The sequence below is a fragment of the Buteo buteo genome, chromosome 31, assembly GCF_964188355.1.
Source record: "Buteo buteo chromosome 31, bButBut1.hap1.1, whole genome shotgun sequence".
Classification (NCBI taxonomy): Eukaryota; Metazoa; Chordata; class Aves; order Accipitriformes; family Accipitridae; genus Buteo; species Buteo buteo.
In genome coordinates this window covers 2,404,868-2,426,645 of record NC_134201.1, presented here as the reverse complement: position 1 = coordinate 2,426,645, position 21,778 = coordinate 2,404,868, and the positions used below count along the sequence as shown (strand labels likewise).

The 21,778-nt window shown below is 63.7% G+C and overlaps 2 protein-coding genes across 2 annotated transcripts; both read right to left on the bottom strand.

Moving 5' to 3' along the window:
• Nucleotides 1–791: 791 nt before the first annotated feature.
• PPP2R1A (protein phosphatase 2 scaffold subunit Aalpha) lies at nt 792–19,448 on the bottom strand. The gene is made up of 15 exons (XM_075018967.1): nt 19,317–19,448; nt 17,653–17,743; nt 17,430–17,530; nt 16,214–16,446; nt 14,158–14,305; nt 13,908–14,063; nt 12,615–12,729; nt 10,124–10,194; nt 9,165–9,299; nt 7,966–8,139; nt 6,859–6,919; nt 5,222–5,376; nt 4,442–4,584; nt 1,550–1,641; nt 792–978 (listed from the first exon to the last, which is right to left on the bottom strand). The coding sequence occupies exons 1-15, from the start codon at nt 19,392–19,394 to the stop codon at nt 962–964; spliced, it is 1,770 nt and encodes a 589-aa protein (XP_074875068.1). The 5' UTR covers nt 19,395–19,448; the 3' UTR covers nt 792–961.
• LOC142026132 (uncharacterized) lies at nt 2,367–3,437 on the bottom strand. The gene is made up of 2 exons (XM_075018970.1): nt 3,332–3,437; nt 2,367–3,240 (listed from the first exon to the last, which is right to left on the bottom strand). Exon 2 carries the CDS (start codon nt 3,144–3,146, stop codon nt 2,499–2,501), a length of 648 nt encoding a protein of 215 aa, XP_074875071.1. The 5' UTR covers nt 3,147–3,240; nt 3,332–3,437; the 3' UTR covers nt 2,367–2,498.
• Nucleotides 19,449–21,778: the final 2,330 nt, after the last annotated feature.

Genomic DNA, 21,778 nt, shown 5'->3' with positions numbered 1-21,778 from the left:
AGTGACCCCAGGACCCCTATAGAACCCCCCAAACCCCCTATAGACCCCCCCAGATCCCCTATAGAACCCCCCAAACCCCCTATAGACCCCCCCAGATCCCCTATAGACCCCCCCAAACCCCCTATAGACCCCCCCAGATCCCCTATAGACCCCCCCAAACCACCTATAGACCCCCCAGGTCCCCTATAGACCCCCCTTAGGAGCCCCATAACCCCCCCAAACCCCCTATAGACCCCCCCTTAGCCTGCCCCGACCCGTATAGCCCCCCCAACCCCCCCCATAACCCCCCAGCTACCCTATCGATCCCCCCAGGACCCCCATAACCTCCCCAAAACCCCCTATGGAGCCCCCCATAGACCCCCCCAGACCCCTATAGCCCCCCCAGGACACCCATAACCCCTCCCAGGACCCCCTATAGACCCCCCCAGCTCCCCCCAAAAATCCCCACGACCCCTATAAACTCCCCCAGGACCCCCATAACCCCCCCAAACCCCCTATAGACCCCCCCATAACCTCCCAGCTACCCTATAGACCCCCCCCCGTAACCCCCCAGCTACCCCACAGACCCCCCCAGGACCCCCATAGACCACCCCAGACCCCTACAGACCCCCCAGGACCCCCATAGACCCCCCCAACCCCTACAGACCCCCCCAGAGGACCCCCATAAAACCCCCCCAAACCCCCTATAGCCCCCCCATAGGGGACCCCAGCCCTGCCTGGGGGGGGGGGTGGTGTAGGGGTGGCATGTCGTGTGTGTGTCCCCCCCTCAAATAAAGACAAACCCACGGGAGTGGTTTATTAACGGCGAAACTCATTATAATTAATTAATAACCGGGGGGGTGGGGAGACGTTGGGGACGCGGTGACACCCCCCGGGGTGGGGGGGGCGTGGGGGGGGGTGACACCGCAGAGGGGGGGGAGACGGCGCCGTGGGTCGCATGCGGGGACGAGGGACGGGGGGGTCAGGCCAGCGCCAGCACTGGGGGGGACAACGGGGGGGGGACACACATCAGTGTCACTGTCACCGAGTGACCCCCCCGTGTCCCCCCAAGTCCCCACGGGTCCCCCCAATGTCCCCATCTCCCCCCAGTGTCCCCCATCTTCCCCAGTGCCCCCCCAGTGTCCCCAATTACCCTCCCAGTATCCCCAATCTCCCCCCAGTGTCTCTGCCACCCCCCCAGTGTCCCCAGTCTCCCCCCAGTGTCCCCAATCACCCCCCCAGTGCCCCCCATCACCCTCCCAGTGTCCCCAGTCTCCCCCCAGTGTCCCCAGTGTCCCCCAGTGTCCCCCCAGTGTCCCCAATCTCCCCCCAGTGTCCCCAGTCTCCCCCCAATCTCCCCCCAGTGTCCCCCCAGTGTCCCCCACACCCCCCCAGTGTCTCCCATCACCCTCCCAACATCCCCAATCACCCCCCCGTGTCCCCCACACCCCCCCAGTGTCCCCCATCACCCTCCCAGTGTCCCCAGTGTCCCCCCTCACCCCCAATCTCCCCCCAGTGCCCCCCCCCCCCCCCCAGTGTCCCCCCTGTCCCCCCCAGTGCCCCCCCTGACCGGTGAGCGCCTCCTGGGCGAAGTACTTGACGTCGACGTCCTGGTCCTGCGTCAGCTTCTCCAGCACCGGCTTCACCTCGTTCTGCAGCGTCCTGGGGGGGACACGGGGGGACATCGGGGGGGGGGGGGACACAGACATGGGGGGACACGGAGGGGACACGGGGGGACGACGTGGGGGACATCATGGGGACATGGGGGGACACAGACATGGGGGGACACGGGGGGACACAGACACGGGGGGGACACAGGGGGGACACGGACACAGGGGGGACACGGGGGGACACGGAGGGACATCATGGGAACACAGAAGGGACACGGACGTGGGGGGACACGGGGGGACACAGACACGGGGGGACATCATGGGGACATGGGGGAGACATGGACATGGGGGGACATGGAGGGGACATGGGGGGACATCGTGGGGGTACAGGGGGGGACACGGAGGGACATCATGGGGACACAGAGGGGACATGGGGGGACGTGGGGGGGACACAGACACAGGGGGACATCGAGGGGACATGGAGGGACATTGTGGGGGCACAGAGGGGACATGGACATGGGGGGACACAGACACGAGGGGACACAGGGGGACAAGGACATGGGGGGACATCACGGGGGTGACACAGACGGGACACAGACACGGGGGGACATCATGGGGACACGGGGGGGACATGGACATGGAGGGACATCAAGGGGACACAGAGGGGACACACAGGGACATGGAGGGGACACGGACACGGGGGGACATGGACATGGGGGGACATGATGGGTGGGGACACAGACACGGGGGGACATTATGGGGGGACATTATGGGGGGACATGGGGGGACACGGAGGTTAGTGGGGCAACGGACGGGGGTGGCACGCGTGCACTGGGGGTACTGGGAACGCTGGGTGCAACGCTTGCGCTGGGTGTGCCGCGGGTACAGGGCGCGCTGGGCATACTGGTTCTACTGGGTGGACTGGGAGTGCTGGGTGTGCCGCGCGTACGGGGTGCGCTGGGTACACTGGGCGTAGTGGTTGTACTGGGTGTGCTGTGTGCACTGGGTGTAATGGTTGTACTGGGTGTGCTGTGTGCGCTGTGTACACTGGGTGTAATGGTTGTACTGGGTGTGCTGCGTGTACTGGGTGTAATGGTTGCACTGGGTGTAATGGTTGTACTGGGTGCGCTGCGTGTCCTGGGTGTGCTGTGTGCGCTGTGTACGCTGGGTGTGACGGTTGTACTGGGTGCACTGGGCGCGACGCCTGCACCGCGTGTCCTGGCTGTACTGGGTGCACTGGGCGCGATGCCCGCACCGTGTGTCCTGGCTGCACTGGGTGTCTGGGCTGTACTGGGTGCACTGGCTGTACTGGGTGTGATGCTGGTACTCCATGTCCCGGCTGTACTGGGTGCACTGGGTGCGCTGGGTGTGCTGCGCATGATGCCTGCACCGTCTGTCCCAGCTGTACCAGGTGCACTGGGTATACCGGGCACAATGCCTGCACCGTGTCCCCCGGCTGTACTGGGTGTGCTGCACATGATACCTGCACTGTGTGTCCTGGGTGCACTGGGTATACTGGCTGTACTGGGTGCGCTGCGCACGATGCCTGCACTGCATGCCCTGGCTGTACTGGGTATACTGGGTGCACTGGGTGTGCTGTGCATGATGCCTGCACTGCGTGTCCCAGCTGTACTGGGTGTACTGGCTTGTACTGGGCGTCCTGTGCACGATGCCTGCACTGGGTCCCCTGGGTGTACTGCACACGATGCCTGCACCATGTGTCCCGGCTGTACTGGCTGTACTGGGTGTGCTGCACACGATGCCTGCACTGTGTCTCCTGGCTGTACTGGGTGCACTGGGCATCCTGGCTGTACTGGGTCCCCTGGTTGTAGTGGGTCCCCTGGTTGTACTGGGTGTGCTGTGCATGATGCCTGCACTGTGTGTCCCAGTTGTACCGGGTGCACTGGGTGTCCTGGCTGTACTGGGTGTGCTGCACACAATGCCTGCACCATGTCCCCCAGCTGTACTGGGTGTACTGGGTGTGCTGTGCACAATGCCCGCACCATGTCCCCCAGCTGTACTGGGTGTGCTGCACACGATGCCTGCACTGTGTGTCCTGGCTGCACTGGGTGTACTAGCTGTACTGGGCGCACTGGGTATACTGGCTGTACTGGGTGTGCTGCACACGATGCCTGCACTGGGTGTCCTGGCTGTACTGGCTGCACTGGGTATACTGGCTGTCCTGGCTGTGCTGCGCACAATGCCTGCACTGCGTGTCCCCTGGCTGTACTGGGTGTACTGGGAATACTGGGTGTGCTGCGCACGATGCCTGCACCGTGTCCCCTGGCTGTACTGGGTGTACTGGGTATACTGGGTGTGCTGCGCACGATGCCTGCACCGTGTGTCCTGGCTGTACTGGGTGCCCCGTGTCCCCTGGCTGTACTGGGTGTACTGGGAATACTGGGTGTGCTGCACACAATGCCTGCACCGTGTGTCCTGGCTGTACTGGGTGCACTGGGTATACTGGCTGTACTGGGTGTGCTGCACACGATGTCTGCACCGGGTGTCCCAGCTGTACTGGGTGCACCGGGTGTACTGGGTACACTGGCTGTGCTGCGCATGATGCCTGCACCGTGTGTCCTGGCTGTACTGGGTGCACTGGGTATACTGGGTGTGCTGCGCACAGTGCCTGCACCGTGTGTCCTGGCTGTACTGGGTGCACCGTGTCCCCTGGCTGTACTGGGTATACTGGGTGTACTGGGAGTACCGGGTGTGCCGCGCACGATGCCCGCACCGGGCGCACCGGTGGCGATACGGGCCGCCGCACATCCCGCAGGCCCCGTAAGGGCGGCGGGTGCGCTCTAGGTACCGGGCGTGGCGGGTGTGGCGCGGCGCGGCGGGGCGTGGCGTACCCGCTGTCAAGGATGGGCCCGATGCGCTGCAGGGACTTGGCGACGTTGAAGCGGACGTTGGCGACGGCGTCGGCCGCCATGCGCAGCACCGTCGGCAGCATCTGCTTCGTCGTGATCTCCTGCCCGCACACCTCCGACAGCACCTGGCCCAAAAAAACGCCGCCGGGGGGGGTTGGGGGGGGCACCCACGGGTTTTGGGGGGGCACCCAGGGGGTTTAGGGGGGCACCCACGGATTTGGGGGGCACCCAGGGGGTTTTGGGGGGGGACCCAGGGGTTCAAAGGGGCCACACCCAGGGGCTTGGGGGGGCACCCAGGGGGTTTAGGGGGCACCCACGGGTTTGGGGGGGGGCACCCAGGGGGTTTAGGGGGGCACCCAGGATTTTGGGGGGGCACCCAGGGGTTCTGGGGGGGCACCCAGGGGTTCTGGGGGGGCACCCAGGAGGTTTGGGGGGAGCACCCAGGGGTTCAAAGGGGGCACCCAGGGGTTCAAAGGGGGCACCCAGGGGTTGTGGGGGGCAGTCAGAGTATTGAGGGGCACCCAGGGTTTTTGGGGGGGCACCCAGGGGTCCAGAGGGACACCCAGGATTTTGGGGGGGCACCCAGGGGTCCAGGGGGGCACCCAGAATTTGGGGGGACACCCAGAATTTGGGGGGGGCACCCAGAATTTGGGGGGGGCACCCAGGGGTCTGGGGAGCACCCAGGATTTTGGGGGGGCACCCAGGGGTCCGGGGGGGGGTCACCCAGATATTATTTTTTTTTGGGGGGGGGGGGCCGCTCACGTTGATGCAGAAGAGCGTGGTCATGCGGTGCAGGTAGTTGGGGTCGGCCGCCATGGCCAGCACCTTGGGGACGATGGTGCCCTGCGCCCAGTCCTGCCCAAACCGCTCCACCAGTTTGCGGAGGTTACTGGTGGCCGCCTCGCGGATGGCGTAAACTGGGAGGGGACCAGTCGCACCAGTTAAGCTCCGAACTGGGCGAGCGGTGATGCGCCTCCCAGAGGGACCAGTAACTCCCAGGGACGTCTCCCCCAGACCCGCCAGCTCCCAGTACGCTCCCAGTAAGGCCCCCCAAGAGCCCAGTAACCCACTGTGGCTCCCAATAAGGCTCCCCAAGATCCCAGTAACCCCCTCTGGCTCCCAGTAACCCCCTCTGGCTCCCAGTAAGGCCCCCCAGGGGCTCCCAGTAACCCCCTCTGGCTCCCAGTAAGGCCCCCCAAGACCCCAGTAACCCACTGTGGCTCCCAGTAAGGCCCCCCAAGATCCCAGTAACCCCCTCTGGCTCCCAGTAAGGCCCCCCAAGATCCCAGTAACCCACTGTAGCTCCCAATAAGGCTCCCCAAGGGCTCCCAGTAACCCCCTCTGGCTCCCAGTAAGGCCCCCCAAGACCCCAGTAACCCCCTCTGGCTCCCAGTAAGGCCCCCCAGGGGCTCCCAGTAACCCCCTCTGGCTCCCAGTAAGGCCCCCCAAGAGCCCAGTAACCCCCTCTGCCTCCCAGTAACCCCTTCTGGCTCCCAGTAAGGGCCCCCAAGATCCCAGTAACCCCCTCTGGCTCCCAGTAAGGCCCCCCAGGGGCTCCCAGTAACCCCCTCTGGCTCCCAGTAAGGCCCCCCAAGAGCCCAGTAACCCCCTCTGCCTCCCAGTAACCCCTTCTGGCTCCCAGTAAGGCCCTCCAAGATCCCAGTAACCCACTGTGGCTCCCAGTAAGGCCCCCCAAGATCCCAGTAACCCCCTCTGGCTCCCAGTAAGGCCCCCCAAGATCCCAGTAACCCCCTCTGGCTCCCAGTAACCCCCTCTGGCTCCCAGTAAGGGCCTCCAAGATCCCAGTAACCCCCTCTGGCTCCCAGTAAGGCCCCCCAGGGGCTCCCAGTAACCCCCTCTGGCTCCCAGTAAGGGCTCCCAGTAACCTGCTGTGGCTCCCAATAAGGCCCCCCAAGATCCCAGTAACCCCCTCTGGCTCCCAGTAAGGGCCCCCAAGACCCCAGTAACCCCCTCTGGCTCCCAGTAAGGCCCCCAAGGGCTCCCAGTAACCTGCTGTGGCTCCCAATAAGGCTCCCCAAGATCCCAGTAACCCCCTCTGACTCCCAGTAAGGCCCCCCAAGGTCCCAGTAACCCCCCTCGGGCTCCCAGTAAGGCCCCCCAGGTGACCAGTAAGGCCCCCCAGGTGACCAGTAAGTCCCAGTAACCCTGCTGGCTCCCAGCAACCCTTCTTACTGGATAACCAGTAACTCCCAGTAACCCCCCCCCAGCTCCCAGTATGCTCCCACTAACCCCCCCCAAACACCACAGTAACCCCTCTGGGAGCTCCCAGTAACCCCCCTCAGGCCTCCCAGTAACCCCCCCCGAGCTCCCAGTAACCCCTCTAGGGCCTCCCAGTAACTCCCAGTAACTCCCAGTAACCCCCCAGGTGTCCGCCTCACCGTGGTCGACCAGCCAGGCCATGCAGAGCGAGTTCAGCTTCTCGTCAAAGAACTCCACGCCCTGGCAGAGGAAACACCAGTATAAACCAGTATGAACCAGTAACCTCCCAGTATGAGCCAGGACCCTCCTAATACGGACCGGTACCCTCACAAGAGAAACCAGTATGGCCCAGTCCCCTCCCACTCCCTCCCAGTGCCCCCACGGAAGGCTACACCATCCTTCCAGTGCCTTCCAGTCTCTCCCAGTGCCTTCCAGTCTCTCCCAGTGCCCCCGTAGAAGGCCGTAATGCCCTCCCAGTGCCTCCCAGTGCCCCCCCAGATGACTATACTGCTCTCCCAGTCCCTCCCAGTATCCCCATAAAAGACCGTAACACCCACCCAGTGCTTCCCAGTATCCCCGCAGAAAACCATAATGCTCTTCCAGTCTCTCCCAGTGCCCCTATAGGTGGCCGTAAGACTCTCCCAGTGCCCCCAGTGAAGGCTGTAACGCTCTCCCAGTGCTTCCCAGTCCCTCCCAGCACCCCCCCAAAAGACCATAACGCTCTCCCAGTGCTTCCCAGTGCCTCCCAGTCTCTCCCAGTGGCCCTGTAGAAGGCCATAACCCCCTCCCAGTGCTTCCCAGTCCCTACCAGTCCCTCCCAGCACCCCCCCAAAAGACCATAACGCCCTCCCAGTGCTTCCCAGTGCCTTCCAGTCTCTCCCAGTGCCCCTGTAGAAGGCCATAACGCCCTCCCAGTCCCTCCCAGTGCCCCCCCAGAAGGCCATAACCCCCTCCCAGTGCTTCCCAGTCCCTCCCAGTGCCCCCATAGAAGGCCATAACACCCTTCCAGTGCTTCCCAGTGCCTCCCAGTGCCCCCCCAGAAGGCCATAACACCCTTCCAGTGCTTCCCAGTCCCTCCCAGCACACCGCTAGAAGACTGTAACGCCCTCCCAGTGCTTCCCAGTGCCTCCCAGTCCCTCCCAGCACGCCCCCAGAAGGCCATAACGCCCTCCCAGCCCCTCCCAGCGCCCCCCCAGAAGGCCATAACGCCCTCCCAGTCCCTCCCAGTCCCTCCCAGTGCCCCCCCAGAAGTCCGTAACTCCCTCCCAGTGCCTCCCAGCGCTCACCAGCTGGCCGGCCAGCAGGGGCATGTACTCGATGATGGCCAGGCGGACGCGCCACTTGGCGTCCTCGGCCAGTTCGACGATGGCGGGCAGGAGGGACTGGGAGAGCTGCCGGATCCCGATCACCTCGTTCACGCAGTCCAGGTTGGAGATGATGTTGAGGCGCACCTCGGGGCACTGCGGGGACAGGGGGGTGGTGGCACCTATGGGGTGGTGGTGGCACCTACGGCGTGGTGGCATCTACGGGGGGGTGGTGGCACCTACGAGGGGGTGGCGGCACCTACGGGGGGGTGGCATCTATCGGGTGGTGGTGACACCTTCGGCGTGGTGGTGGCATCTATGAGGTGGTGGCATCTACGGCATGGTGGCACCTACGGGGTGCTGGTGGCATCTACGGGGTGGTGGCGGCACCTATGGCGTGGTGGCGGCACCTATGGCGTGGTGGCACCTACGGGGTGGTGGTGGCACCTATGGCATGGTGGTGGCATCTACGGGGTGGTGGCGGCACCTATGGCGTGGTGGTGGCACCTATGGGGTGGTGGCGGCACCTACGGGATGGTGGCATCTACGGGGGGGTGGTGGCACCTACGGGGGGGTGGTGGCATCTATGGGGTGGTGGTGGCATCTACGGCATGGTGGCATCTACGGCATGGTGGCATCTACGGCATGGTGGCGGCACCTACGGGGTGGTGGCACCTATCAGGTACTGGCATCTATGGGGTGGTGGCACCTACGGGGGGGTGGCGGCACCTACGGGGGGGTGGTGACACCTTCGGCGTGGTGGTGGCATCTATGGGGTGGTGGCATCTACGGCATGGTGGCACCTACGGGGTGGTGGCATCTATCGGGTGGTGGTGACACCTTTGGCGTGGTGGTGGCATCTATGAGGTGGTGGCATCTACGGCATGGTGGCACCTACGGGGTGCTGGTGGCATCTACGGGGTGGTGGCGGCACCTATGGCGGGGTGGCACCTACGGGGTGGTGGTGGCACCTATCGGGGGGGTGGCACTGGGAGGGGGACGCGGCGGCTCCCCGCGTGTCCCCAGACGTCCCCAACTGTCCCCCCCTCGCCGCGGTGGCGCCATCTCCAAGGTGTCCCCATCGTGGTGGCACCATCCCCAAACCCCTCGACCAGGGCGAACGCGCCACCGCGGTCCCCAAAACGTCCTCAACCCAGCAGCGCGTCCCCAAACGTCCCCACCTCGTCCTTGAGCTGCGCGAGGAAGAGGGGCAGCAGATGCTCCACCGTGTTGTCCTTTCCGAGGATGGGGGACAGCCCCATGATGACGGACGCCAGCGCCGACTTCACGTGTTGGTTGGCGTCCGACACCAGCTCCTGGGGACACCGTGGGGACACCGTGGGGTGGGGGACACCGGTGGGGGTCCCTTGGGGTGGGAGGGGTGTGCTCGGAGGGGATCCTGAGGTGTCCCCGTGATGTCCCCCCACCCCAAGGTGTCCCCAACTTGAGGCAAAGCAAGATCTTAGGTCCCCAGGGGTGTCCCCGTGCTGTCCCACCACCCCAAGAGATCCCCAAGGGTGTCCTCATGATGTCCCACCACCCCAGAAGGTCTCCCAGGGGTGTCCCCGTGATGCCCCACCACCCCAGAAAGTCCCCGAGGGGTGTCCCCGCAATGTCCCACCACCCCAGAAGGTCCCCAAGGGTGTCCCCGTGATGTCCCCCCACCCCAAGAGATCCCCAAGAGTGTCCCCGTGATGTCCCCCCACCCCAAGAGATCCCCAGGGGACGTCCCCGTGATGTCCCACCACCCCAGAAGGTCCCCAAGAGTGTCCCCGTGATGTCCCCCCACCCCAAGAGATCCCCAGGGGTGTCCCCGTGATGTCCCCCCACCCCAGAACGTCTCCCAGGGGTGTCCCCGTGATGTCCCATCACCCCAAGAGCTCCCCAAGGGTGTCCCTGTGATGTCCCACCACCCCAGGGGGACGTCCCCGTGATGTCCCCCCACCCCAAGAGATCCCCAGGGGTGTCCCCGTGACGTCCCCCCACCCCAAGGTGTCCCCACCTTGAGGTAAAGCAAGACCTCACCCGTGATGTCACCGTCACCGTGCCCCCCACGACGTCCCCCTCCACCCCAGGGTGTCCCCCCAAACCCCGTGGTGTCCCCCCCAACCCCGTGGTGTCCCCCCCAAGCGCCCCTTACCTTGATGCAGGGCAGGATCTGGCCCATGATGACGGCCTCCCGGCAGTCTGGGGACAGGTTCTCGCAGAACTCTGGTGGGGGGGGGACACACAGGGTGGCATCGGTTGGGGATGTGGGGACACCGGGAGTGGTCTTGGGGACATGGAGGACTCCAGGGATCGTCCTTGGGGACCTGGGGACCATCCTTGGGGACACCAGGGACCCCCAGAACCACCCTTGGGGACGTGGGGACCATCCTTGGAGACAGAAGGCTCGTCCTTGGGGACCTGGGGACCATCTTTAGGGACACGGGGACCTGGGGATGGACCTTGAGGACACGAGGACCATCCTTGGGGACACGGGGACCAAGGGATGGACCTTGGGGACACAGGGACCATTCTTGGGGACACAAGGACCATCCTTGGGGACACGAGGACCTAGGGATGGGCCTTGAGGACCTGGGGACCATCCGTGGGGACACGGGGACCTAGGGATGGATCTTGGGGACCCTCCTTGGGGACACAGGGACCTACGAATGGACCTTGGGGACATAGAGACCATCCTTGGGGACACGGGGACCTAGGGATGGACCTTGGAGACACAGAGACCATCCTTGGGGACATGGGGACCATCCTTGGGGACACGGGGACCTAGGGATGGACCTTGGGAACCCTCCTTGGGGACACAGGGACCTACAAATGGACCTTGGGGACACGGGGACCATCCTTGGGGACACGGGGATGTAGGGATGGACCTTGAGGACCTGGGGACCATCTTTGGGGACACAGGGACCATCCGTGGGGACATGAGGACCTCGGAATGAACCTTGAGGACATGGGGACCTAGGAATGAACCTTGGGGACATAGAGACCATCCTTGGGGACACGGGGATGTAGGGATGGACCTTGGGGACACAGAGACCATCCTTGGGGACACGGGGATGGTCCTTGGGGACACGGGGACCTAGGGATGGACCTTGGGGACCATCCTTGGGGACATGGGGGTCTCCAGGGACCATCTCTGGGGACGCAGGGACCTGGGGACACTCCTTGGGGGGACAGGGAACTAGGGATGGACCTTGGGGACACAGGGACCATCCTTGGGGACACGAGGCCCGAGGGATGGACCTTGGGGACACAAGGACCATCCTTGGGGTCATGGGGAGACAGGGAACATCCCTGGGAACACAGGGACCTAGGAACGGACCTTGGGGACATAGAGACCATCCTTGGGGACACGGGGACCTAGGGATGGACCTTGGAGACACAGAGACCATCCTTGGGGACATGGGGACCATCCTTGGGGACACAGGGACCTGGGGATGGACCTTGAGGACACGAGGACCATCCTGGGGGACACGGGGACCAAGGGATGGACCTTGGGGACCCTCCTTGGGGACACAGGGACCTACGAATGGACCTTGGGGACACGGGGACCATCCTTGGGGACACGGGGATGTAGGGATGGACCTTGGGGACCTGGGGACCATCTTTGGGGACACGGGGACCATCCGTGGGGACATGGGGACCTGGGGATGGACCTTGGGGACACGGAGACCATCCTTGGGGACATGGGGACCTAGGGATGGACCTTGGGCACCTGGGGACCCTCCTTGGGGACATGGGGACCTACGAATGGACCTTGGGGACACGGGGACCTAGGGATGAACCTTGAGGACACAGAGACCATCCTTGGGGACATGGGGACGTAGGGATGGACCTTGAGGACCTGGGGACCCTCCTTGGGGACACGGGGACCTGGGGATGGACCTTGAGGACACGAGGACCATCCGTGGGGACATGGGGACCTGGGGATGGACCTTGGGGACACAGAGACCATCCTTGGGGACATGGGGATGGTTCTTGGGGACACAAGGACCATCGTTGGGGTCATGGGGAGACAGGGACCATCCCTGGGGACACGGGGACCTAGGAATGGACCATGGGACCCTCCTTGGGGACATGGGGACCTAGGGATGGACCTTGGGGACACGAGGACCATCCTTGGGGACATGGTGGACCTAGGGATGGACCTTGAGGACACAAGAACCATTCTTGGGAACACCAGGACCTAGGAATGGACCTTGAGGACATGGGGACCTAAGAACGGACCTTGAGAATGTGGGGACCATCCCTGGGGACACGGGGACCTAGGGATGGACCTTGGGGACCCGGGGACCATCTCTGGGGACACGGGGACCATCCTTGGGGACACAAGGACCTAGGGATGGACCTTGGGGACCATCTTTGGGGACCTGGGGACCATCCTTGGGGTCACGGGGACGTAGGGATGGACCTTGGGGACACGAGGACCATCCCTGGGGACACGAAGGTCTCCAGGAACCCTCCTTCTTGCCCATCCCTGGTGACCCAGCGACCCAGGACCCGTCTCTGAGGACACGCAGACCCTCCTTGGGGACAAGGGGACCTGGGGACCACCCGGCGAGTGGGGGGGGGGACACCCAGGCCTTCGGGAGGGGGGTGGGCGGGGTGAGGGCGTGGCCCCAGCTGACCTTTGACCTTGTGGGAGGCGGCCGCCCGCACCTCGGCCTCGCAGTCCTTCATGAGGCTCTGGAAAGCCCCCACCAGGTCGGTCTTGGTGATTTCGGGGCCCACGGCTCGTTGTAGCTGGAAAAAGGGGGGGGGGGGGGGTCAGAGGTCAAAAAAAATGTCCCCAACTGTCCCCAAGGGCATCCCAAATCGTCCCCCTCCCCAAAAGTGTCCTCACGGGTCCCCAAACACCCCCAAATCTGTCCCCAAACATCCCCAGGGGGGGTCCCCACATGTTCCAAACCATCCCCAAAGTGTGTCCCCCAAAATATCCCTCTAAAATGTCCCCCAAATGTGTCCCCACACACCCCCAAATGTGTCCCCACATGTCCCCAAACTGCTCCCCCCTCAACATATCCCTCCAAAACGTCCCCGAGAGTGTCCCCGCATTCCCCAAACGTGCCCCTAAATGTCCCCAAACACCCCCAAATGTGTCCCCAAAGTGCATCCTCCAAAATATCTCTCCAAAACATCCCCAAACGCCCCTAAGTGTGTCCCTAAATGTCCCCAAACACCCCCAAATGTGTCCCCAAAGTGCATCCTCCAAAATATCTCTCCAAAACATCCCCAAACGCCCCTAAGTGTGTCCCTAAATGTCCCCAAACACCCCCAAATGTGTCCCCAAAGTGCATCCTCCAAAATATCTCTCCAAAACATCCCCAAACGCCCCTAAGTGTGTCCCTAAATGTCCCCAAACACCCCCAAATGTGTCCCCAAAGTGCATCCTCCAAAATATCTCTCCAAAACATCCCCAAATGACCCTAAATGCGTTTTCAAAGTGTGTCCTCAAAGTCTGTCCCCCAAAATCTCTCCAAAACATCCCCAAATGTGTCCCTAAATGTCCCCAAACATCCCCAGGGGGGTCCCCACATGTTCCAAACCATCTCCAAAGTGTGTCCCCCAAAATATCTCTCCAAAACATCCCCAAACACCCCCACGTGTCCCTAAACTTTCCCAGATGTGTTCTCAAAGTGCATCGCCCAAAATATCCCTCCAAAAGATCCCCAAACGCCCCTAAATGTGTCCTCAAAGTGTGTCCTCAAAGCGTGTCCCCCAAAATATCCCTCCAAAACATCCCCAAATGCCCCCAAATGTGTCCCCTAAGTGTCCCCCCCAAAATATCCCTCCAAAACAACCCCAAACACGTCCCCAAACGTCCCCAACTGCCACCAAAACCGCGTCCCCCAAAACATCCCTCCAAAACGTCCCCGGGAGCGTCCCCAAACATCCCCGAACCCCCCCAAAAGCGTCCCCACCTCGGTAAACTTATCGGCCACCATGTACCGGACGCGCCAGGATTTGTCCTCGGCCGCCTGCCGCAGGGTCGGCATCACCAACCCCTCCAGTTCCTCCTGCGGCAGCAACTGGGCGATGCTGACGCACGCTTCCACCGCCAACAGCCGAACCGAGTCCTACCGGGAAAAAAAAAAGGGAAACCCACGCGTCCGGAAAAGGGGGAACCCGGATGTCCGGGGATCCCGACATCCGGCTTCCCTCGTTTAATACCTGCTCGTCAGACGCCAGGTTGGAGAACATGGGGATGATCTCGCTCTTGACGTGCTCCAGTTCCAAAACTTTGGCAAATTCACCCAGTTTGGAGGCGGCGGCGCGACGGACCATGGGGGTGTCGTCCGAGCAGAGGTTCCGGAAATATCTGGGGAGGTGGGGATGATCTTTGGGGACATCCCGAGACCCTTGGGGACATCCCGAGACCCTTGGGGACATCCCGAGACAACTGGAGACATGCTGTGGGGTCTGCCGGACCAGGCCACGGGGCCAAAATTGGGTGACGGGGCCAACGTGGAGACCCACAGCTGACGTAGAGTGGGTTGAGGAACACCAAGGACGCCTTAGGGACAAGGTGGATTCCTTGGGGATGTGCTACGGGGTCTGCTGGACCACGCCGCGAAGCCAAAAAATGGGCCACGGGGCCAACTTGGGCGCCCTGGGCTGACCTACAGCGGCTTGAGGGACACCAAGGATGGGTTGGGGCCACCAAGGTTGGCTCAGGGACACCAAGGATGGTGGAGACCCACAGCTGACGTAGAATGTGTTGAGGAACGTCAAGGATGGGTTGGGGACACCCAAAGATGGCTCGGGGACACCGAGGTTCACACGGGGACGACGCGGACGTCTTGGGGACGTGCCGTGAGGTCACCACAACCACGCCATGAGCCCAGTAACAGGCTGAGGAGCCAACGTGAAGACCCCAGGGCCAAGCCAAAGCAGACCAAGTGCCACCAAGGTTGCCAGAGGGCCACCAGGGATGGCTTAGGGCCATCAAGACCCCCTTGGGGCTACCAGGGATGGCTTGGGGACAATAGAGACACGTCGGGGACGTGTCACGGGGTCACTATGACCAAACCATGAGCCCAGTTGACGGACCGAGGGGCTGAGATGAAGACCCAGGGCCAACCTGGAACCGATTTAGAGCCACCATAGTTGGCGCGTGGCCACCAGGACCAGCTCGAGGCCACCAAGGATGGCTCGGGGACACCGGAGACACCTTGGGAACGCCACCACAAGCTGAGATGAAGACCCCAGGGCCAACCTGGAACGGATTTAGAGCCACCATAGTTGGCGCGTGGCCACCAGGACCAGCTCGGGGTCACCAAGGATGGCTCAGGGCCACCAAGGATGGCTCGGGGACAACAGAGACACTTTGGAAGTGCCACCACAGGCTGAGATGAAGACCCCAGGGCCAACCTGGAACTGATTTAGAGCCACCATAGTTGGCGCGTGGCCACCAGGACCAGCTCGAGGCCACCAAGGATGGCTCGGGGACACCGGAGACACCTTGGGAACGCCACCACAGGCTGAGATGAAGACCCCAGGGCCAACCTGGGACTGATTTAGAGCCGCCATAGTTGGTGCGTGGCCACCAGGACCAGCTCCGGGACACCAAGGATGGCTTGGGGACACCAAGGATGGCTCGGGGACAACAGAGACACCTTGGAAGTGCCACCACGGGCTGAGCTGAAGACCCCAGGGCCAACCTGGAACTGATTTAGAGCCACCATAGTTGGCGCGTGGCCACCAGGACCAGCTTGGGGCCACCAAGGATGGCTCGAGGCCACCGGAGACACCTTGGGAACGCCACCATGGGCTGAGATGAAGACCCCAGGGCCAATCTGGAACGGATTTCGAGCCACCATAGTTGGCGCGTGGCCACCAGGACCAGCTCGAGGCCACCAAGAATGGCTTGAGGCCACCGGAGACACCTTGGGAACGCCACCACAGGCTGAGATGAAGACCCCAGGGCCAACCTGGAACGGATTTAGAGCCACCATAGTTGGTGCGTGGCCACCAGGACCAGGTTGGGGCCACCAAGGATGGCTTGAGGCCACCAAGGACGGCTTGGGGACACCAAGGACGGCTTGGGGACGTCACCATGGAGTCACCACAACCGCACCGTCAACCAAACGACAGGCCAAAGAGCCGACGCGAAGACGCCAGGGCCAACCCAAAAAACCCGAATCCCACCCAAGTTCCCGCGGGGGCCACCAAGGATGGCTTGGGGGACAACGGGGGCCACCTGGAGGCCACCGCGGAGGTCACTCACTGTCGCAGCTCGGCCTTGACGGGGCTGGAGACGCGCGGGTAACAGACGCTGAAGAGGCCACAAGCGGAGGTGCGGGAGGTGAACCAGTCGCCCCCCGCCAGGCGCTTCACCAAAGGGACGAAGTGACCTTCTAGGTCAGGTGGGGCGTGTTCGTGGGACACGGCCCGCAGGGACTCCACCGCCTTGTCCCGCACCACTGTCTCCTCCACTGTGGCCAGGCTCTCCAGGGGGGGCTGCAGGGGGGGGGACAGAGGGACACGGGGTCACCCTTAAACTGTGAGACCCCCCAAAAAAGTTCTTCGTGTCCCCAACGTCCAGCCGACCGACCCAACGTTCACCCAACTGACCCAGCGTCCACCCAACCGACCCAGCGTCCGCCTTGAGGACCCCAAGGTCCCCTCAGGGAGTTGGGGGGGACTTCAGGAGGTGACCCCCCCAAATCCTGACACCCTCCCGAGGTCCCTAAGGTCCCCAACGTCCCCTTACAAGGAACTCAATGTCAGCCCAACTGACCCAACGTCCACCCAACCAACCCAACGTCCCCTCAAGGGATCAGGGGACTTCAGGAGGTGACCCCCCCCAAAAATCCTGACACCCTCCCAAGGTCCCTCAGGTCCCCAACGTCCCCCTACAAGGAACCCACCGTCCACCCAACCGACCCAACATCAACCCAACCAACCCAACATTCTCCCGAAGAGTCCAACATCCCCCCAAAATCACCTCAACGTCCCCCTTGAGGACCCCAAGGTCCCTTCAGGGAGTTGCGGGGTTCCAGGAGGTGACCCCCCCCAAATCCTGACACCCTCCCGAGGTCCCTCAGGTCCCCAACGTCCCCCTACAAGGAACCCAACGTTCACCCAACCAACTCAACGTCCACCCAGCCAACCCAACATCCACCCAACCCAATGTTCTCCTGAAGAGTCCGACATCCCCCCAAAATCACCTCAATGTCCCCCTTGAGGACCCCAAGGTCCCCTCAGGGAGTCGGGGGGGTTCCAGGAGGTGACCCCCCCCCAAATCCTGACACCCTCCCGAGGTCCCTCAGGTCCCCAACGTCCCCCTACAAGGAACCCAATGTCCACCCAACTGACCCAACGTCAACTCAACCGACCCCACGTCCCCCCAACCGACCCCACGTCCCACCACGGAGCCCCAGGTGCCCCTGGGGGTTGGGGGACACCCAGGGGGGTCCGGGGAGGGTGTGGGTGGTCCGTACCAGGAGGCAGTGGACAAACTCCGGTCCCCCAACCAAGGCGGTGAAGGTGCCGAGCTGCTCCGCCAACGCCAGCAGCACCTCGTCCTCATCGTAAATGGTGTCTGTAACGAGAGAGACGACCTGTGTCAGCCCCCCCCGGGCTGTCAATCACCTCCCCAAGCCCCACCCACCTGGTACCACCCCTTAAAAACCTGGGGAACCCCCCCCGGACCCCCCCAGTTACCGGTGAGGAAGGGCAGGAGCTCGCTGCGGGTGCGTTCCACGCCCAGCGCCAGGGCGATGGTCGACAGCTTCTTGATGCTGTTGAGGCGGAGCTGGAAGAGGGGGGACAGGGGACAAAAAGGGTGAGGAATTGCCCCCCCAGACACCCCCCCAGGGGCAAAATGGGACCCCCGGGGGGGGAAAGCCCCCCCCCCCGGGGCAAATGAGCACCCCACCTGCGGTAAATAGTCCTTCTCTGGGGTAAATAACTTCTCACCAAGGTAAATAAAGGCCCTTCTGGGGGGCAGATATCGGCCCCTGGGGGACAAAATGGTCACCATGGGGTCAAATAACACGCCCCCAGGGGCAAGTACCCCCCCAAGGGGCAAATAAAGCAACCCCAGGGGAGGAGATCTCAGCCCCCTGGGGACAAAATGGCCACCATGGGGTCAAATACCCCCCCCCAGGGGCAAATAAAGCCCCTCCTGGAGGGGAGATGTCAGCCCCCTGGGGACAAAATGGCCACCATGAGGTCAAATAAAGCCCCCCCAGGGGCAAATACTCCCCCCCCCAGGGGCAAATAAAGCCCCTCCTGGGGGGGAATGTCAGCCCCCTGGGGACAAAATGGCCACCATGGGGTCAAATAACACCTCCCCAGGGGCAAATAACCCCCCCAGGGGCAAATAAAGCCCCTCCTGGGGGGGAATGTCAGCCCCCTGGGGACAAAATGGCCACCATGGGGCCAAATAACACCTCCCCAGGGGCAAATAACCCCCCCAGGGGCAAATAAAGCCCCTTCTGGGGGCGGAATCTCAGCCCTCTACGAACAAAATGGCCACCATGGGGCCAAATACCCCCCCCCAGGGGTAAATAACCCCCGCAGAGGCAAATAACACCCCCCAGGGGCAAATAAAGCCCCTCCTGGGGGGGGTATCTCAGCCCCCTGGGGACAAAATGGCCGCCATGGGGTCAAACAAAGGCCCCCCCCAGGGGTAAATAAAACTACTTCCGGGGAAGACCACACCCCCGCCCCGCTTCAACCAATCAAGAGCCTCGTCTCACAGCTCCGCAGCTCCGCCGCGGCAGAGAGGAGCCCCCCCATTGGCTCCGCCGCCTCCCCCCGCCCCCCCACGTGATACGCTTCCCCACCACCACCACCAGCCCTTCGGCTCCGCCCACGCCGAGCGACACCCAATGGCGACTGCCGCCGGCCCGCCCTCCCGCTCCTATTGGCGGTGGTGGGAAGAGGGGAGGGCCAATCAGGAGAGCCGCGCTGCCCCCACCGCTAGGGGGCGCCAAAGTGAGCGGGGGGGGGGGGGACGGGGACGGACGACACACAAGATTCCCCTTAACGCCCCGCGGACCAATCAGAAGCCCCCTGGCAAAATGAATGGGGCCCGCCACCCAATCAGAGAGCGCCTTTCATCGCAAACACCGGGCGGGAGGGAGGGGGGATGAGGAGCGCCCCCCTCATCCTGTAACGCCGCTCCCCATTAGCCCGCGCCTAAGCGGGTGAGCGGGAGAGAAGGCGGCCTCAACCAATCAGAGCCGCCGTTTCATGGGCTGCGCGCCGCGGCCCGGCCGCCATTAGGGGTAGGAGCGAAGCCGCCGGCGGGTGATGGCGGCCGGGCCCGGAGACCGAGCCCGGGCCCGAGGGGAACGAAGCCGGAATCCGGTAACCGGTACCTGCACGTCCTCGTTCCGGAGCTCGTCGATGAGGACGGCGATAGGGTAAAGCGAATCGTCGCCGTCCGCCGCCGCCATCTTCTTTTTCTTCTTCTTCTCCTCCTCCTCCTCCGCAGCCGCCGCCGCCGCCGCCCCGGCTCTGAGGGGCGGCACGGGGTCGCCCGCCCCGCTCTTGCAGGGGTCTCCCGAACGCTCATTGGCCGGCGCTAGCCCAAAGCCCGCCTCCCCGCTCTCCCCATTGGCCCAGGCTCCCCCCACGGGGAGCGCCCCGCCTCTCCCCGCCGGCCCCGCCCCCTTGCGGCCGCCTCGATTCCCCCGCCCCCTCCTCGCCGCCTGATTGGACGGCGCCCGTGAGTGACGGCGCGGAGGGGCGGGGCCACGCGTTGCGAGGCAACGAGCCGCCGCCGCCGGGGAGGCTGGAGCCAAACTGGGACCCGCTGGGGCCAAACTGGGACCCCCTGGGGTCAAAATGGGACCCGCTGGGTCAAACTGGGACCCCCTGGGGTCAAAATGGGACCCGCTGGGTCAAACTGGGACCTGCTGGGACCCGCTGGGATCCCCCTGGGGTCAAACTGGGACCCGCTGGGCCAAACTGGGGCCTGCTGGGTCATACTGGGGCCTGCTGGGGCCTAACTGGGACTTGCTGGGTCATACTGGGATCCACTGGGATCCCCCTGGGGTCAAACTGGGCCCCAGTGGGTCATACTGGGATCCGCTGGGACCCACTGGGATCCCCCTGGGGTCAAACTGGGACCCACTGGGCCAAACTGGGGCCTGCTGGGGCCTAACTGGGATTTGCTGGGTCATACTGGGATCCGCTGGGATCCCCCTAGGGTCAAACTGGGACCTGCTGGGTCATACTGGGATCCACTGGGACCCACTGGGATCCCCCTGGGGTCAAACTGGGACCCACTGGGTCATACTGGGGCCTGCTGGGTCATACTGGGATCTGCTGGGACCCACTGGGACCCCCCTGGGGCCAAACTGGGGCCAAACTGGGACCCACTGGGCCAAACTGGGACCCACTGGGTCATACTGGGACCTGCTGGGACCCACTGGGATCCCCATGGGGTCATACTGGGGCCTGCTGAGTCATACTGGGATCCACTGGGATCCCCCTGGGGTCAAACTGGGACCCGCTGGGTCATACTGGGACCTGCTGGGACCCACTGGGATCCCCATGGGGCCAAACTGGGACCTGCTGGGATCCCCCTGAGGTCAAACTGGGACCCACTGGGTCATACTGGGACCTGCTGGGACCCACTGGGATCCCCCTGGGGTCAAACTGGGACCCACTGGGTCATACTGGGGCCTGCTGGGGCCTAACTGGGACTTGCTGGGTCATACTGGGATCCGCTGGGATCCCCCTAGGGTCAAACTGGGACCTGCTGGGTCATACTGGGATCCACTGGGACCCACTGGGATCCCCCTGGGGTCAAACTGGGACCCACTGGGTCATACTGGGGCCTGCTGGGTCATACTGGGATCTGCTGGGACCCACTGGGATCCCCCTGGGGTCAAAATGGGACCCGCTGGGTCATACTGGGGCCTGCTGGGGCCTAACTGGGATCTGCTGGGACCCACTGGGATCCCCCTGGGACCCCCTGGGGTCAAAATGGGACCCGCTGGGCCAAACTGGGACCCACTGGGTCATACTGGGACCTGCTGGGTCATACTGGGATCCGCTGGGACCCACTGGGACCCCCCTGGGGCCAAACTGGGGCCAAACTGGGACCCACTGGGTCATACTGGGACCTGCTGGGACCCACTGGGATCCCCATGGGGTCATACTGGGATCCACTGGGATCCTCCTGGGGTCAAACTGGGCCCCACTGGGCCATACTGGGATCCGCTGGGACCCACTGGGACCCCCCTGGGGCCATACTGGGACCCGCTGGGTCATACTGGGATCCGCTGGGACCCCCTGGGGTCAAAATGGGACCCGCTGGGTCAAACTGGGACCCACTGGGATCCCCCTGGGGCCAAACTGGGGCCAAACTGGGACCCACTGGGTCATACTGGGACCTGCTGGGACCCACTGGGATCCCCCTGGGGCCAAACTGGGGTCAAACTGGGCCCCACTGGGTCATACTGGGATCCGCTGGGACCCACTGGGATCCCCCTGGGGTCAAACTGGGACCCGCTGGGTCATACTGGGACCCCCTGCTCCCATTCCCGGTGCCAAACTGGGTCATACCGGGACCCCCCCTGGACCCAAACTGGTTTATACTGGGCGTTCGTCCCCCCCAAACCAGTAACCGCACGGTGGGAGGAGCCCCCTAAAGCCCCGCCCCCACCCTCTTAAGCCCCACCCACCCCACAAACCATGACATCATCAAGCAGCCACGCCTTTATTGGGGGAGGGGCACAGCTGGACACGTGGGTCCCCCCTAAATTTTTTTTTTTTGGGGGGGGGGGGGGAAGGCACTGGGATGCCTGAACCTACTGGTCCAAACTGGAAG

Bases quoted from the DNA above. Each gene is read 5' to 3' on its own strand.
- LOC142026132 (XM_075018970.1), bottom strand. From the start codon at position 3,146: ATGCAGTGCAGGCATCGTGCGCAGCGCACCCAGTACAGCCAGTATACC.
- PPP2R1A (XM_075018967.1), bottom strand. From the start codon at position 19,394: ATGGCGGCGGCGGACGGCGACGATTCGCTTTACCCTATCGCCGTCCTC. The intron at 17,531-17,652 runs GTAACTGGGGGG...CTCTCGTTACAG, and splicing joins GCTCCTGCCCTTCCTCACCG to ACACCATTTACGATGAGGAC. The intron at 10,195-12,614 runs GTCAGCTGGGGC...CCCCCCCACCAG, and splicing joins CGCCTCCCACAAGGTCAAAG to AGTTCTGCGAGAACCTGTCC.